Below are 15,308 nucleotides of genomic sequence, written 5' to 3'. Positions count from 1 at the left end.
GGCATCAGTAGATAAATGGGCTTCATGTCTCATGTCCATTGAAATCAGAAAACCCACCCTGTGGTTCCAGTGGATGGGTTGTACTGGGACTGAATGGTTAATTCAAGAGGCTTTGGCAGAAATTATGTCAGTGGAAGGGAGGTGAAAATGAAAATTGGGGTACTTGGGCCAAAGTGAGCAGGGGGCTTGTGGAGTAAGGGGTTAAGAATTGAAAATAAAACCAACAGTGTATTTAAATGATTTGATAAACGAGGAAAATTGTGTTGCGATGATTTGAAATATGTCCCAGGGAAAATTGCTTTGAATCCTAATTAGCAACTATTGGTTATTAGCTAAATCCAGTGCCAGAGAAAAAATAAATAGGTACAAGCACTTGGCTGTTGCTCGTGTCTCCAAACACCTCATCTCTTGTCCCAGTTTTGGGCTGTTTTTACCTAAAAGGTGAAATAATTCTTGCAGATCCAAGGTAGTCATCCTGCACAGGTCATGGGAAACACCTCGCTTGTGTTGCTGCTAGACAGGATGAAACACAAATGAGGTGACAATTGGTGGCAGAACAATTTCTTTGGACTGGTTTTATCTCAACTACATCTTTCTACTGCCTCATAAAAATAAGCTGTAATGGGGTGCGAGCCCCGAGTAGCTTTGGCTGGAGCTGGAAGCTCTGAAGAGGTGCACAGATAATATATTCCCACTCTTGTTCCATCTGATCCATCCCTCTGCCTACTTTATAAACTGTGCTACAAACAGCTTTTAGTTTCTCAGGGCAGGAAAAGACACTCACAGCCCTGCGTGGCAGAAAACTAAGTGAAAATGACCTCCAGCTCTGAGGCACTTATTGAAAACCTATTTTAAATTGAATACACAAGCCAAGATAATACAGGCTGTTTGATAAGAAACATTAGAGAAATCCATAACACGAGGCTTTTTATTATAGGTTTATTACATCAATCTCTCCAGTGGGTAATGGAACTTGTAAATATACTCTTATGTAGGAGTCTCCTTGCGGGCTTTTTATTCATGCTGAAGTAAGCACAGCAAACTTATTTGCTGTCAGGGTACATTGAATTTAAGATTAGTATTTATTTTGGTTCCAAAGAGGTTTTGCTTTTGTGAATTGGAAGTTGGCAGAACCGCTGTGGGAGAGGTGGGGGCTGCAGGGGGGGTGGGGGGTAGATGAGTTTTCCAGACAAACCGCTGGTCCGGGGGCGGGATACGGGACACGGACCCGGAGTGGGGTGTGGGTTGTGTCCTCCACTGCTCGCCTCGGTGGTCACTGCTCCTCTGGGAGGGAAAAGTTCCTTTGTTTAAGAAGGAGCTTGCTGCTTTTTCGCTGAATAAACCCAGCAAGATGAAAAAGCAGCCGTGGGATTAGAGCAATATTTAAGGGATATATTTGCTGCATTACCGTGCAGGACAAACACGGTCACAGTGTGTATTGTACTGTAAACATTTGTTCTGGAGTGTTAAAATGCTCTTAATGCTTTTCCAGAGGTAAACAAAGCAGTGCTGCTCAGCAGTAACCCAGTTTGCTTCTGCTTACTTGGGAGAAGCCAAGGGTAGGTTTGCATGGAATAAAGAGTTAAGGAGAAGTCTGCCTAGAAGTTCGAAGGACAAAAAAGTTAAAACTGTAGCAATGCCAACAAAAATAAACCCCCAAACAACAGCTTACAAGCTTTTAAGTATGTTTGCTGGAGGATATACTAATTAATTGGTAGTTGACTTCATATAGGGAAAATAATCCTTAATTAGAGGTTGTTAATTGGAAGGACCAGAAACCTGCTGAGGTGTCAGCAAAGTCGACATTAATACTTGACTTTAACAGGTTTTTTAGGTTGCCCAGAGAAGCTGTGGTTGCCCCTTCCCTGGAAGTGTCCAAGGCCAGGTTGGACGGGGCTTTGAGCAACCTGGGCTGGTGGAAGGTGTCCCTGCCCATGGCAGTGGAACAAGATGATCCTGAAGGTCCCTTCCAATCCAAACCCTCCTATAATCTCATAACACTGTGCAGAGGGATGTACTTTATGTTGATGCAGAACAAACACGACCAGCCTTGAGTGATGTTTTGCATTTCCAGCATTGACAAAGACCTTTTTACTGTGTGAGACAGATTATGACTGAAGAATGAAGGATGTGTCTATTTAAGGTCTGAGGGTAACAAATGTGCTTGTGCTGTGAAACCACAGCTGTGTCAAACCCACCTGAGAGAAACCATCCTTCATCCCCCTCACTGGGCACTTCCTCCTCAACTGTTGCACAGTAATGCTGCCACTAATGTGCATCAGCAGAAAGCCCAGCACTATTTTTGATGGATATTCTCACAGGTATTAATTATGCATTATCATTTCCATCTCTTGCATATTTAAAAAGGCGGCAGTTTTAAGAAAATTATTTATTTCCCTGTCATTGAACTGGTTTTGGCCACTTCCTCGGTGCTTTTACCAGCTTTCCCCCAAACTTCTTGGTTGAAGTGCTCTCAGATACAATGGGTTGGGCAGCAAATGGGTCAAGGGGAACGTCCTCCATGGCTTTGATTTCTTGCTGCTCACAGAACAACCCTCTGCCCAGACAGCAGAGTGATCCATAAAGACTTATTCTCTGTTTAATTTCTTTTCCTGCATATTCCTCATTGTGGTGGTGCACTGATTGAAGAAGTTAAACCCCAAGCTCTCTGCCGCAGATAAAAAGCTACTTAGAGAAATTCTTATTTGTCACTGAGGCATCTAAAACCAAAAAAAACCCATGAGGTTCTTCGTAGCGTGTTCTCAATCCAGTATAAGCCTTAATTTTCCAAACAGAGAAAGCCATTATTTTTTGCCATTGTAATGAAAAACTTGCTGAAGCAGTGCACATTATTTCCATTACTCATTAAGCCTTCTCTGCTCTGGAATGAAATTACATGGGTTTTGTTAATTTTCTTGCTTTTAACTTCTGACTTGCAATTTACCAAAAGAGAGAACCAAACCACTACAGCTCTGGTTGTCTCCCAGTTGACAAAATCAGATGGTCACAGCATTCAGATGAGTAATGCAAGTTCACTCTATTTTGCCATCTCCCTGATATTTTGGGCTATGTGCAATAAAACAGAGCAAAGAATAACATTTATTAATTTGCACCATAGTTCTAATCTGTGACTTCTATAGGGCTTCTACTGGTTTGGCATAAGTGGACGTTACGTAGTGACTGATTTATTTCATTTTATTTAATTTTGTGTTGAACAATAAAATAAATTTGGGGTTTAATTATAAAGTAATAGGGCTCAGTCAGATGAATTTCTCTGAAGAAAATGCACGTGGTCTCCCTCCATTTAACTGTTGACTCTCTCTCCTCATTGATATTGAGTTTGCTTTTTATCCCTGTTGTCATTTTACTGCAGCACTTCCTCAGAGCTTTTCCTAATGCCTTTTGTCAACAGCAAAACAAGAGCCTCCTCGTGGGGGCAACTGAGCTCTGTTTCATCTCTGGAGATGCAATTATTGTGTGTTTGTCCTCAGTGCCTGTGGGTGACAGGAGGCAGGCAGAGCTCTGTGCAGGCACACGGGGAGAACAAACTCCTGCAAAGTTCTGCTCAGCAGCAGCAGCACTTTGGCTGCTCACACAACTTCTCCGTGCTCACCACGGGGGTGGGAAGGCCTTGGAAGGTGTGTAGACCATGGTACTGTCTGTCACAGGGACTGTTTTGCATGTTATTTGTGGAAAATGCTGTTGGCATCATATTTTGCGTGAAGTTTGTGTTTGAAGTATCGGCATCCTCTGGGTCAGACCACAAGAGTCTCCACAGGCAAAGCAAGGGGAAGTTTTACCCTTGGGATAGGCTGTGCTGTTTGGTTATTGAGGCTCTTTGATGTCATAGAATCCTGGCATTGCTAAGGTTGGAAAACACCTCTAAGATCAAGTCCAGCCACTCCCTAAACCCACCACTAAGTCGTGTCCCCAAGTGCCACGTCCACAAAGGGACATGACTCCACCACTGCCCTGGGCAGCCTGTCCACCCTTCCAGTGAACAAACCTTTCCTAATATCTGATCTAAACGTCCCCTGGCACAATTTAAGGGCATTTCCATGTCCTTATATTGCTTGAAGGACCATGTTTCCACGAGCATTTCTCTCCTGTTACAAAAAACACCTTAAAAAGAAGCTTCTCTTCCTGAAGCTCTGCTGGGCAGTGGAGGTTTAAATTGACCTTTGGAGATGAACTCTTGTCTCAGGGGCATCCCCATCATGCTGCTCTTTAGACATGAGTAAGGAGTGTTTGAAGGCTTAACCTGGTGGTGTTACACCAGGGGGAAGAAAGGCTCTACTCACAAATGCCATCAATCTGAGCAGGTTTTGGAGAGTGCTAAATTGCAGTGTAAGAAGTCATAAGTCAGATTTTTGACAGCTATTACTGATATCTTTTCCCTGCTGTGTTCCTTGAAAGTTCATAACATTTAAAAAAAAATTAAAGGAATGCATGTTATCCGTGGGCAGATTGGACAAATTGTACTCCTGGCTGCTCCTTTGATGCTTTACTGATTGAACTCTGAGAACTTGATTTAAGCTGCCCTCAATTTGACAGTCAGTGGTGTTAATTTTATCACTGGGTTTGTGTAGGATCTGGTGTCTGTCTGTGTGTGTGTGGAGGGTCTGGTCCCTCTACAGGGATGACCCAGCAGAATAACTGGTGACTTTCAGAGATGGGGAGTCCCTGTGCTGGGGTGGTTGTGCAGTGACCCCAGAAACCAGAGTCAAAGCAGGTACCCTGAGCTCAGTGGCTTCCCTGTGCAGGAAATCACCCACTGGAGAGGGGGGTTGCCTTTTGTTCCTGCTCTTCTGGGTGCTACAGAAACATTTTTTAAAAAACAATAATAAAATTGACAACAGTTCCTCCAACCTGCCCTGAATTGGTGCAGTTGCACTGAGTTCCCTGCAGCTGTGGAGATTTGCACCAGCTGAGGTGCCAGCCCGGTGTCCCCACAGCAGACTGCAAATGCCTTAAATCCATTTATGTAACAGAACCACCTGGAGATTACAGCCCTGGATCCTGTTTGCAGGATTAAACCCTTTCTTGCTGTAGCAGCAAGAGTGAGGTTTTGCTGCCCAGGGCCAGGAGCCTGCCCAGCATCCTGATGTTGTGCACTGGGATGCCTGGCACGTCTCCAGAGGGCACATGGTACAGCAAGGGCTTTGATTTACCTCTTTGTGGCACTTCAAAAGAGAGATCATTCTCTCCTCCTAAATAAGTTGGTGCTGTTTAAACCCCAGATACCCAGGGTGCCACCAGGCTTGCAGTCAGACAAAGATGATGCTGACAATTTTGCTCAAAAAATAGAAATATATAATATTATAAACACGAGATTTCCCTCTCTGACTATTCATTCAGCTGCATTTTAATTTATTGCATTGAAATATTGTTCTTAAGGCATGGGTTGAACTTGTTAGAAATAGTCACAAAAATGCAGAGTGTAATATGTGTAATGAGGCAGACATTTAAAACTTGCCTGTGCCAGTGGTCAGTGATAGAAAGGAACATGTTTACTGTTTAATTCTACTTTTTTTTTTTTTTGAAATAGCCTTTATATATTAAAAAAAAATCTTTTTGTCAAGCACCTGCTTGTGTGCTTTTAAAAGATGGAAAGGAACTGAGTAAACAACTTGCTGCCTTGATTTAGGTATACATGGCTTTTATTCTTCAGAGTTTGTTTAAAACAGACTTGCTGGGTCAGAATTTTTTTTTTTTTAAGGGGTTTAAACTGAGTGCTTCTAATGCAATTGAAACTGTTTTATGGAAATATAATAGATCTTCTGTAGGGTCACAAATACAGAGGAACCAGTGGCAGAGCACACCTTGGGAGGGGAGTTTTGAAGTCAAGCAAGGTGGTTGTGGTTTCCCCATCCCTGGAAGTGTTCAAGGCCAGGTTGGATGGGGCTTGGAGCAACCTGGGCTAGTGGATGTTGTCATAAAAGCTGCACACCTTGGCTGCATCTCACTGGTACTTTCAGATCCCAAAGGATCCATCAGGTGGAGATGATAAAACTTCATCCCTCGTGTCCCATCGCAGTGTCGTCTCAGGGATATGGAAATGCTCCAATCCTGCCCAAACCAAACAGCCAAGGAGAAATGTGCACACTGTGTGCTGAGTTAACAAATAGGTGTTTTGCTCTCTGCTCTGTTTGTTTTAGAAGTTTTGTGCCCGTGGGTTGGCAGTAAGTCATGCATGGTCTCCTGGGGAAGCATTCTTGATATTCCCACTGCTGCTCATCAGCGCTGCCTACTCCAGGCTGGTTCCATCGGCCCTCAGCGCTGCTCCTGGAAATGTCAAAGTCATCCCTGATGTATTCCCTGCTACCCAGCGTCGTGTTTTCTTGCTGTAATTGCAAATTTTGTGCTCCTGACCCAGGAGGAGCAGATTCGCAGTGCCCTGCTGACAAACTGAACCGCCCGCCGTGCGTCTCCCGGCCGGTGACACGGCGCAAACGAAGTCACAGCTCTTTGGCTCCAAGTGTGCCAGACTCACAATCCCTCTCTTGCTGCTTCCTGGGAGCAGTTCTGCATCGCTCACGAGGTGCTGGTAATTCAATCTGCTTATTCACAAATATTTGAGAAGGGAATCCATGGCCTAAACCTCTCTGTAAATAGCTGGATAGAAAAAGTTGGCAGGAATCAGCTTTGCTTCTGACAGTGGCTAATGTACTTAAACCCGAAAAGAGAAAAGAGGCTTCACCTTGAAGCGACGTGCCAGAGAGTTCCTTTCACCTTGAAGCTTTCTGCAGAGTTTGGCTCCTCAATCAATTGAGAGCCTGGACACATTGCCAGAGTTGTCTTTGTTTTTCCAGCAATAGATGAGACAGAGATTATAGGTTATTGCCCCAGGGACTTGTCTTTTCTGAGGCTTCAGGATTTTAAAGGAAAGAGGCTTTTTCAATATGAGTGTTTTATAGCTTTTTCCTGTCTGCTGGTGGGGTGGGGAGGATGGCATTTGTTAGCCTGGCTTTTACACACCTTCCTTATTGCATGAAGGATTAAAGTCAATTGAAGTTCAGGGAGGTATTGTGGAAAAATGTGGCTTTAAAATATGCACACGGACCTACTACTTCTGCCTTTTTATATATCCACTTTATAGTTCCTGTCATACTCCAGACAGCTGAAAGTTTTACAATAGTGATATGTATTCTTGAAAGACAGCAGTTATATCAGCACCTTATATTTTACTAATAAATCAATAGGTAATTAGTACAGGCCTTTGAAACATTTATAATACCTCATTCACAAGGAGCTCTGTGCCAGAACACCCAGAGCTGGAGGGACTGTGAGACCTGAGGGGAGGTTGGAGAATAGGTGAAGGCAACTGTGTGTGCACAGTGACGAGCTGTGCTTGGTCAGAGGTGAAGGGAGTGTCAAACCAACCAGGTTAATAGAAAGGTTTCCCTAGTCTGGAGTGCTGGCAACAGCTTTCTGAAGGAATTTCATGGATTCAGGTCTCTTATGAGGCAAAAGACGTTTTCAGCCTGAACCACAATCTTTGCCTGTTGAATCCAGGACTTGTTTTCAACAGGATGGAACCAAAACAGCCCAATATCAATTTCCAGCACTGAGATAAAGGTCCAGTCAGAATTTGCAGCCCCTGGGAACAACTCTCATGGCTGGACTTTGCCTGTGCTTTCCTGGGAGGTTACAAACTGCTCTGGAAGCTACCGCTGCCAACAGCCACGTGACTGTGAGAACCCGAGGCCCCAGTTCATCAGGAGTGGGATTTGACTGGGACAGGCCACCTGCGTTCCTGGTGATGGATGTGGGTAACAGATCTGGGCACGATGCCTCAGAGCTGCTACTCAGTGGTTAAGGTTGGTGCTGGGGATGGAGCACACCACGAGCTGCAGTTGTGTCTCCCTGAGGGACCAATTTCTGTCATTGACTGACCTCCTCGTTTGAGAGAATGTCATGTCCTGAGTTGAAAGAATTAAAAAATACATGAATCATGGAACAGATTAAACACCAGTATTTCATCTAAGGCTCTACATGCTCCAGTCACCGGAGATGATGTGAATTCCATTCTTAGATATTCAGGACTGACAGGCAGAGTGGCAGAACAACGTTTGCCTTGGCAAATGTCATTGTCAGGATGTTCACCTGCAACTGAAGTGCATCACAAGGTGTTGCATGTGAATGAGCTCAGCCTTTGCTGGTGATGTCCCATGTACCTGTCACTTCCCTTCCCAGCACAGAGGAGCTGGAACAGCCCTGCTGTTCAGGCCTGTTTTTCTCCACGTGCACTGGTGAAACAAAAGAAACATGAGCTGATGGGAGAGAGGGACAATTTTTCTCTTGCAGCCAGCAGATCTGACCAGTTGGGTGATGATGCAACACCAGGAGGTGTTACAGAGATGGTCCCAGGGGAGTGAAGAAAATAACTGAGGAAAATGTATCCAGCAGCTGAAGAGCCAAGTCATGGATTTGGGTCTGGGCTCAGTTCAGCGGGATGCTGGTGGCATCCTGGATTTCTGGGCAAGCTCCAGTCCATGACATCTGCATGTGCACAACAACAACAAAGATCAATTAAGCTTTCTACATCCCATAGTTCAGTCTGGAGGAACAGTTTTTAAGTTTTTAGGTCATGCAGGCCTAGTGTTCTTATTCTCCGGACCAGAATATGTCTGAACACATTGAGAACAGATGAGTTACAAAGCAGCTTTTGAGAAACCTGGTGAAACAATATTATTCACCCTAAAACCAGGATGTGTGTCTTTGTACTTCAAGAAGAGAAATGGTACCAATAGATGCATTGTGCTGGGTAAGGACAGCTTTAATTTCCTCTCATAATCCTGTGTTTCCAGGGTTGGGTATGTAACTGCTGAATGATTTTCTTGAGGCTAAAGCTTAACTTACAGGGCATGAGAACCAGCCTGGTTATTATTTATGTATTAAAAGTATCTTTCAAAAATATGATTATTTCTAGTATCTCAACACAGGAGATGAACAAATAACCTGAGCGTTAATGAACTCGTGACTGGTTCTTTGTGATCCTTTCTAACTGGTGTTTCAGCAGACCTGCAGATGCCCCAATGCTTTTTATTAGTAGCAGGAGTGGTAGTACCATTAGTATTGTATTAATATCATTATTCCTGTTGTCTGCTCGTGGCTCTGTCGTGGGCTGATGTCGTCCTTAGTGGAGCAGTGTGAGTTTTTCCCTGTTTATTTTCCTGCCGGTGGCTGTGATGACTCAGGGAAAAAAGGCTGCTTGGTGAAGAGACTTGTGATTTCCTGCAGCAACAGAGAAACGTGTTTTTGTTGTGTGCTGAAGAGAACATCTGTGATGATAATCGTGCCATTGACTTACCAAGGGAACACAAATTACACTCTGTTAAATGAGGGTTTTGTCGCAGGAAAGTCTCTCGTTCTGCTGGCTGGGAATTGCTTCCCCCCGGCTGTCTGGGCCCAGCAGACGAGGCACAGGGAAAGTTCACTTTGCCATGGACAGATCAGGTAGCAGCATTTTATTCGAGAACTGCAAACTTGATGACATTTGCTCTAATTAATCATGTGGCATTTCAATAGGGGAAGTTGCGCCGTGGCTGCGGGACAGACAGGGAGGGTGAGTGAGAGTCTTCACAGCTGAGCAAGCCAAGCTGGAGCCTGACCTGCCCTTGGCACTTGGCTGTTCACTCTGGTGTGGCAGAACATGGGCAGAGGCAGCTGCAGGGCTCACCAGTGAACCCTGGGCTTCCCTCAGAGGTCAGAACACACTGTGGTGGGGTGGATGTGCTTAACCCTGCCTTTAATTCCAACGGCGCCACATCCTCGGGTCACCCGTAAATAGAGTTGTCAGACCGCTGCTGTCTCCATTTCAAATGCTGGAGCCCTTCCACGCCTGCATTTACGAGAGGGAAGATTTATTTCTTCCTGTCTCCTGGATTTTTGTGGCTGCCTTACGGTCTCTGAGGAATATCTGACACTGCTTTTGAACTCGGGGATCAGACTGTTGCCTATCAGCTGTCACCTGCCAGGCCTGGCTTTCCACTCCAGCTGCACTTGTACTTGGTACAGCAGCGAGCTGGGACATGAAAGGATGTCAGAAAAGAGAGATCATAGCAGCAGGAGTGAGATAACAGCAGCAGGAGCTGTCTGGCTCATGGTCCATGTTGGAGACCTGCAGGTGCTGCAAAAGAAGCCCAATCTTGCATCATGGGGTCAGGAGAGAGGTGGTGGCTCTTCTCCCCATCCAGCTTCTCAACCCAGTAGCAAGGCTCAGGGAGTATCTCAGACAAGAGCTCTGGGAGGGTGTTTTTGCTGCCAGGGTTCAGATTGTTGCAGTGGAATAGCAGAAAGTGCATCTTGTGCAGTGATGGGGTGATGATGATGAGGGAAAGAGCCTCACCATTTGTTTCAGTTTTGCTCCTGATGAAAGTATCTGGTCGTAGTTGTTTATTTCTCTTTATTGATCTTGACAGGTTTTCTTTTCTAAGCACATGGCCAGGCCTGGTGCAGTGGTGGGGAGGAAGGCTGGTGGCTGGTCCCCAAAGATACAGGAGCTACGAGACCCTTCCCTTCAAAATACAGGACTTTTTAAATCTCCTTTTTTTTTTTTGTCTGTAATACAATTTTTTTTCTTTGAGTGGGAAGCACCTTTATCGGGTCTTGTTCACTGAGAAGTCTGTGGAATTATTTGCAGTAGAACTATGTGGTGCAAACATTTCTATCTCTTAATTTCGAGGCCATTAGCACCGTTTGGGTGTGCAGTTGATGTTATAGAAGTGATAGGCAGAAAATAGGGAGTGAGCATCCAATTTAGTGTTTCCCTGCTCAGGAGGACGTAATGCAGCTGCTAACCTTGAAGAGCAGGCTGTTGTGTTAATCAGCAGTGCCCTTGAGCTGTCCTATCCATCCCACTTCCCACTTTTCTGAAGAGTTGCTCTTCCCAAGGTGCAGTTTTGTCTTCAAGAAATACCGACTTGTAGCACTGTATGAAAACACAGCAGCACACACAGCAGAGAGCAATTCCCTCGGCAGCAAACAAGGAAAGGATTTTTCTCATTTCCACTGGATATACTCCAAGAATTCTCTCTTCAGTTTAGTTATTATCTTTCCCTACGGTGTGGAATATTCAATTAAACTTCCCCTCAAATTGGCCATAACTTTCAATGAAAATTAAAGCAGTTCTATTTAGGTAACAGGATCTGTCACCAGGCTTAATGTTCAGAGAGAACAGGAATGGTTTCACCTCTTTCATGTGAATTAACCTCAGCTGACATTCTTCACGTTTCAATTCCTCAAAAGCACAGGAAGATGACAAGCATTTAGCATCCAACTGGATGTGCTGGCTCTCAGGTTTGGGGTACTGGAGGGACACTCTTCATTTGGAATGCATTTAAATTAATCTGGCATTTTTTAATAGATTTTTGTGATTCACTAGGGGGAAAATTATATATCTAGCAGAAGCTTGGATAGCAGAATGTTCTTCTAAATGATCTATCACGTTCTGTCCGACACCATATGGGCACACACCTCCTTCTGTGTTTAAAATGTTTCTTTTATAATAAAGTCAACTAAAATTTCCTAGATCCTGCATCTTACTGAAAGAAATACACTTCTCTCAAAGGAGGCACACCCAGAGCAGGAGTACATTTGGTTTATCTAAAGTGGAGGAGAAAATGCTTTTTGCTGTGTAGGTTGTCTTAAGCTGGGGGTGTTTCATGTTCATTCCGAGTTAACTTGCTTTGTTTGAAAAAAAAAGGACCAAAAGAGAGCCTATTAAACACAACCTGATGAGAAGAGCAAGGGAAAACCCCTCTGAGCTCAGGAAACAGCCTCCTCCTGGCATTGCTGGGCTTCTGTAGATTGAGCCGCTCGTGGGGTCCTTCAGTGGTAAGCCAAAAATGTGATATCATCTCTCTTTGACTGCAAGTCCTGGACATTATTGCATAGAAATAAAGTTACCAATTTTAATTTAAAAGAAAAGAGAAAAAAAAAAGTGTGAAATTCACATTTCAGAGCTATCCAAATAGCAAAACTTTGCTCCCACAACACCAGACACTTCAAGAGAGCAAATGCCTTTGCCTGGGCTGACACCGAGCATCTGAGCAACATAACTTAGTCAAAAATGGGCTATTTATGGTACAGGCACTTCTAGTTTTCTGTCTGTGAGAATCTAGATGGCAGTTTGTTTTATTTATTAGTGGCTCTTTAGTGATCTGTGAACCAAATCCTCCTCTCCTGTAAGGTTCTGTGGCTCAACTCTTATCACACAGTGGTAGGATCTGGGCTGCAGTGATTTCAATCACACATTAAACTGTAGCAAAGGGACTCTACAGGCTGAAGATTAAATAGTTTGGACTTGCTTATCTTGGTTATACACAGGCAGCAATAAGAGAAAGAAGAAAGGCACTCAAAAATCATTTTATCTACCCAGTGTTGCAAGGTTTTTCCTCCTCTCCTGTTCCCCTGATGTGCTGGCAGCTGCTTTCAGAGGTTCTCCTGCCTCACCCAACACTGTTTGCTTGAAAGTCCCACCAGGGCTTTGCTTCTTGCTGGCTAAAAGGAAGGGAAAGCTTTTTTTTTGCCATATAAAAGCTGAATATTAACCAGTGTCAGCAGCAGGTGGAATATGTGGAGATGGTTTCATTTGATTTTTTATGAGTTTCTGTTTTAGCAAACTGAGTGATTTAGTAGACAAATTAAGTTATTCAGTGTTTTCACCTGTTTGTGACTATTTCTACCTTCATAGTTCTCTGCCCTTGGTCTCTGTTTTCAAAATTGTAATAGAGTACCCAGAGCTATAATCTTTATAAACCAGATTTAATATTTTTTCTTAGGGTGAATGAGACTGTTTAGGGAGTGAAGCAACCCTGGATCTCAGAAACAAATCCAGATACCACAATCTAGCCCTGTTTGCTCTGTGGTTATTATTATCCTTTTCCACCAGCAACAGCAAGTTGCACACAGGTATAATTTAAAGCTAGAGAGGATGTGAAATGTGTTTTGAATAATAGATGAGTTTCAGTCAGATATCATTAACATATAATTAAGAATAAAGATAAATACAAGTGATGTGACTGGATGCTTAGTGTGCTCTCTTTTGTGGTGGGGCCTGAGGGAGGAGATGTGGGGGAGAGGCTGCTCCTTTATAATCGTCCTGGCAGAGTCTCTCTGAAATGCTTCTGTGGAGAGACAGAATTTGCTCCCTGGAGTAAAGAGCTATTGTTCTGTCCCTGGTAAATCCAGCTGATTTCCCAGTGTTGGGGGATGTGAGGGCTGTTCACATTCATTCTCACCCTCCTCCCATCGGCAAGATCCATTGTCTTCTATTCATTCCTTTTTCTTTTTTATTTGTTGTGCAGCCCACCATCCTTATATTTTATTTATTCCTTTTCCTCTGACCTCCCATACCCCCAAATTTCCCGTGTGTCCATCAAGATGGACTTCTGGCTGCCTGACTAAAGGGAAGTCCACGCTCACATCCCTGCAAGTCCTGCCCTGGGCAGCGAGGGACCTGCAGGCACCCAGTGGCCCACACAATTGCCCTTTCTCTGCTGTAAAGATAGGGCAGAAACAGATTGGAAAATGTTCCAAAAATGTTAAGTCAAGGTTCCTTTCATTCAACTAAAAGACTTTCTGGCTGTGAGGAGTTTTACTGTGTCCTTATTTGCACTATATTTCGAGGAGGCAGCCAGACATCGCCACTGATGAGCAGAAAAGTCTCGGTGAAATCAGGATGGATGATTTTTTTTTTTTTCAGGGAAGAAAAGTTGGTTTCTTTTATGTTCTGAACAGCTACTGTGAAGATAAAACTGTCTAATACAAACAGGATGGAGAGCAGTGAATTTATGTTGTAGCTTTTTGTGGGCATTTTGGGCAATACTGAGGTATTTCGTGAAATTTGGTGCTCGCTGCAGAGCTGCACTTTGGGGATGATCCTGTGAGCAGCACTCACCCTTAACTCCCAGTTTGAGAAAGAATAAATTGTTAAGGTGAAAATGGAGAGTGGTTGAGGAGAGAGGAAGGAGTTAACAGCTCAAAAGATCAAAATGTGTTTTTAAAATAAAGAACTAAAGTCAGCACGAGGGAGGCTCCTGTGAGTAATCCCCAACCTCAGACTGTTGCATTGCTGTGAAATGACTCCTGAACTCTTTGAAGGTCGTGTCAGGTTGTTCTGCCAAAATATTTTCACTCTTCTACCTACATTTAGTGTGAGTTTTTAATACTCCAAAGTGCACAGGCGTGTGATGTCCTTGGCAGCACAGGTCACACCAAACACCTGGGACCCTCATTGCCGGGGGTTGCTGGGCTGGAGCCAGGGAATTCCTGAGGAATCCCAGCACAGAGAGGGCAGAGGGTGTGAAAGGGTCCCCTCTGAGGGGCTGGGGCTTGGTTGTGCCTGTGACTGCAAAAAGGTTTCAATCAGGGATGATAGCAGAACCAGCGAGGGGACTTCCTGGGGGCTGGACCTGCTGGGGCCCCTCCAGCTCACGTTACTGTGTGACTGTATTTGATAATGTGGCCTTTTAGTTCACCAGGAAAATGTTTCCATTTTTCAAGGATCGTGCCTCTTCCCATTCATTTGAACTTTGGGTGAAGTTTCAGTCTCCTCTCTATTTAATGCACAGACATTTGCATGAATGTTGACTCCGTGTGAGATTCAGTGGCTCTGGGAAAAAAAAAAAATCTGGTGTTATAAACAAAATAAAGTGTCATCAGATCTTTTCCAAGGTGGATGATACACGGCCTCTTGCTGCCAAGACACTATTTCATGTTTTAAGAGTGGGAACATGGAGATTCCATGAATTACCTGTCACACTTTCCCTGTTTCATGCAGATGACAACACACTGCACGGGCCAGTTTTCCTTCAGGAACCCAACAGCCTGATCTTCCCTTTGGATTCAGAGGAAAAGGAAGTGGAGCTGAGCTGTGAAGTGAAAGGAAATCCCAGACCAACCATTGGGTTTGTTGAATTTAACTGTTTTTAGCATTAACTGAATTTAACTGTTCTTTGGCACCACCCCTGCACTGCAGCAGCATCGCCCAAGGGCCTTTCTCCTGCCTGGATCACTCAGTGATGCCCCTGGAGCCTGGAAATGCTCTCCGGCACGTGGTGGCATTGTTGGGGTGTCCTGTGCAGGGCCAGGTTTTGATGGTCCTTGTGGGTCCCTTCCAACTCAGGATATTCCACGGTTCAGGAGCATTAGAAACAGAGGAAATGCACGTCAGGAAATCACCACACACTGCAGCTCAATTGCAAAATTTGGACAAGAGCTCAACAAGGTTATGAAGGGACAATAAACAGCCTTGGCTCTCAGATTAACCATCCTTTTGCCTAAACACAGGCAAAGCTCTCAGT

At 44.3% G+C, this 15,308-nt stretch overlaps 1 protein-coding gene across 4 annotated transcripts in view; it reads left to right on the top strand.

Annotated features, from left to right (window-relative positions):
- The window catches only part of CNTN4 (contactin 4), a 286,454-nt gene that overhangs the window by 164,112 nt on the left and 107,034 nt on the right, over window positions 1–15,308 (top strand). For all 4 annotated transcript variants that reach the window (XM_017827120.1, XM_017827116.1, XM_017827117.1 and 1 more), the window contains one exon: window positions 14,786–14,912. In XM_017827120.1, coding sequence (XP_017682609.1) covers window positions 14,786–14,912 — 127 coding nt within the window. The remainder of the gene's footprint in view (window positions 1–14,785; window positions 14,913–15,308) is intronic.

The sequence above is a fragment of the Lepidothrix coronata genome, unplaced genomic scaffold (assembly GCF_001604755.1).
Source record: "Lepidothrix coronata isolate B3197 unplaced genomic scaffold, Lepidothrix_coronata-1.0 Scaffold134, whole genome shotgun sequence".
In the NCBI taxonomy this organism is placed as follows: domain Eukaryota; kingdom Metazoa; phylum Chordata; class Aves; order Passeriformes; family Pipridae; genus Lepidothrix; species Lepidothrix coronata.
The sequence above is the reverse complement of the archived record's forward strand: the minus strand, read 5'-3'. Positions and strand labels throughout refer to the sequence as shown.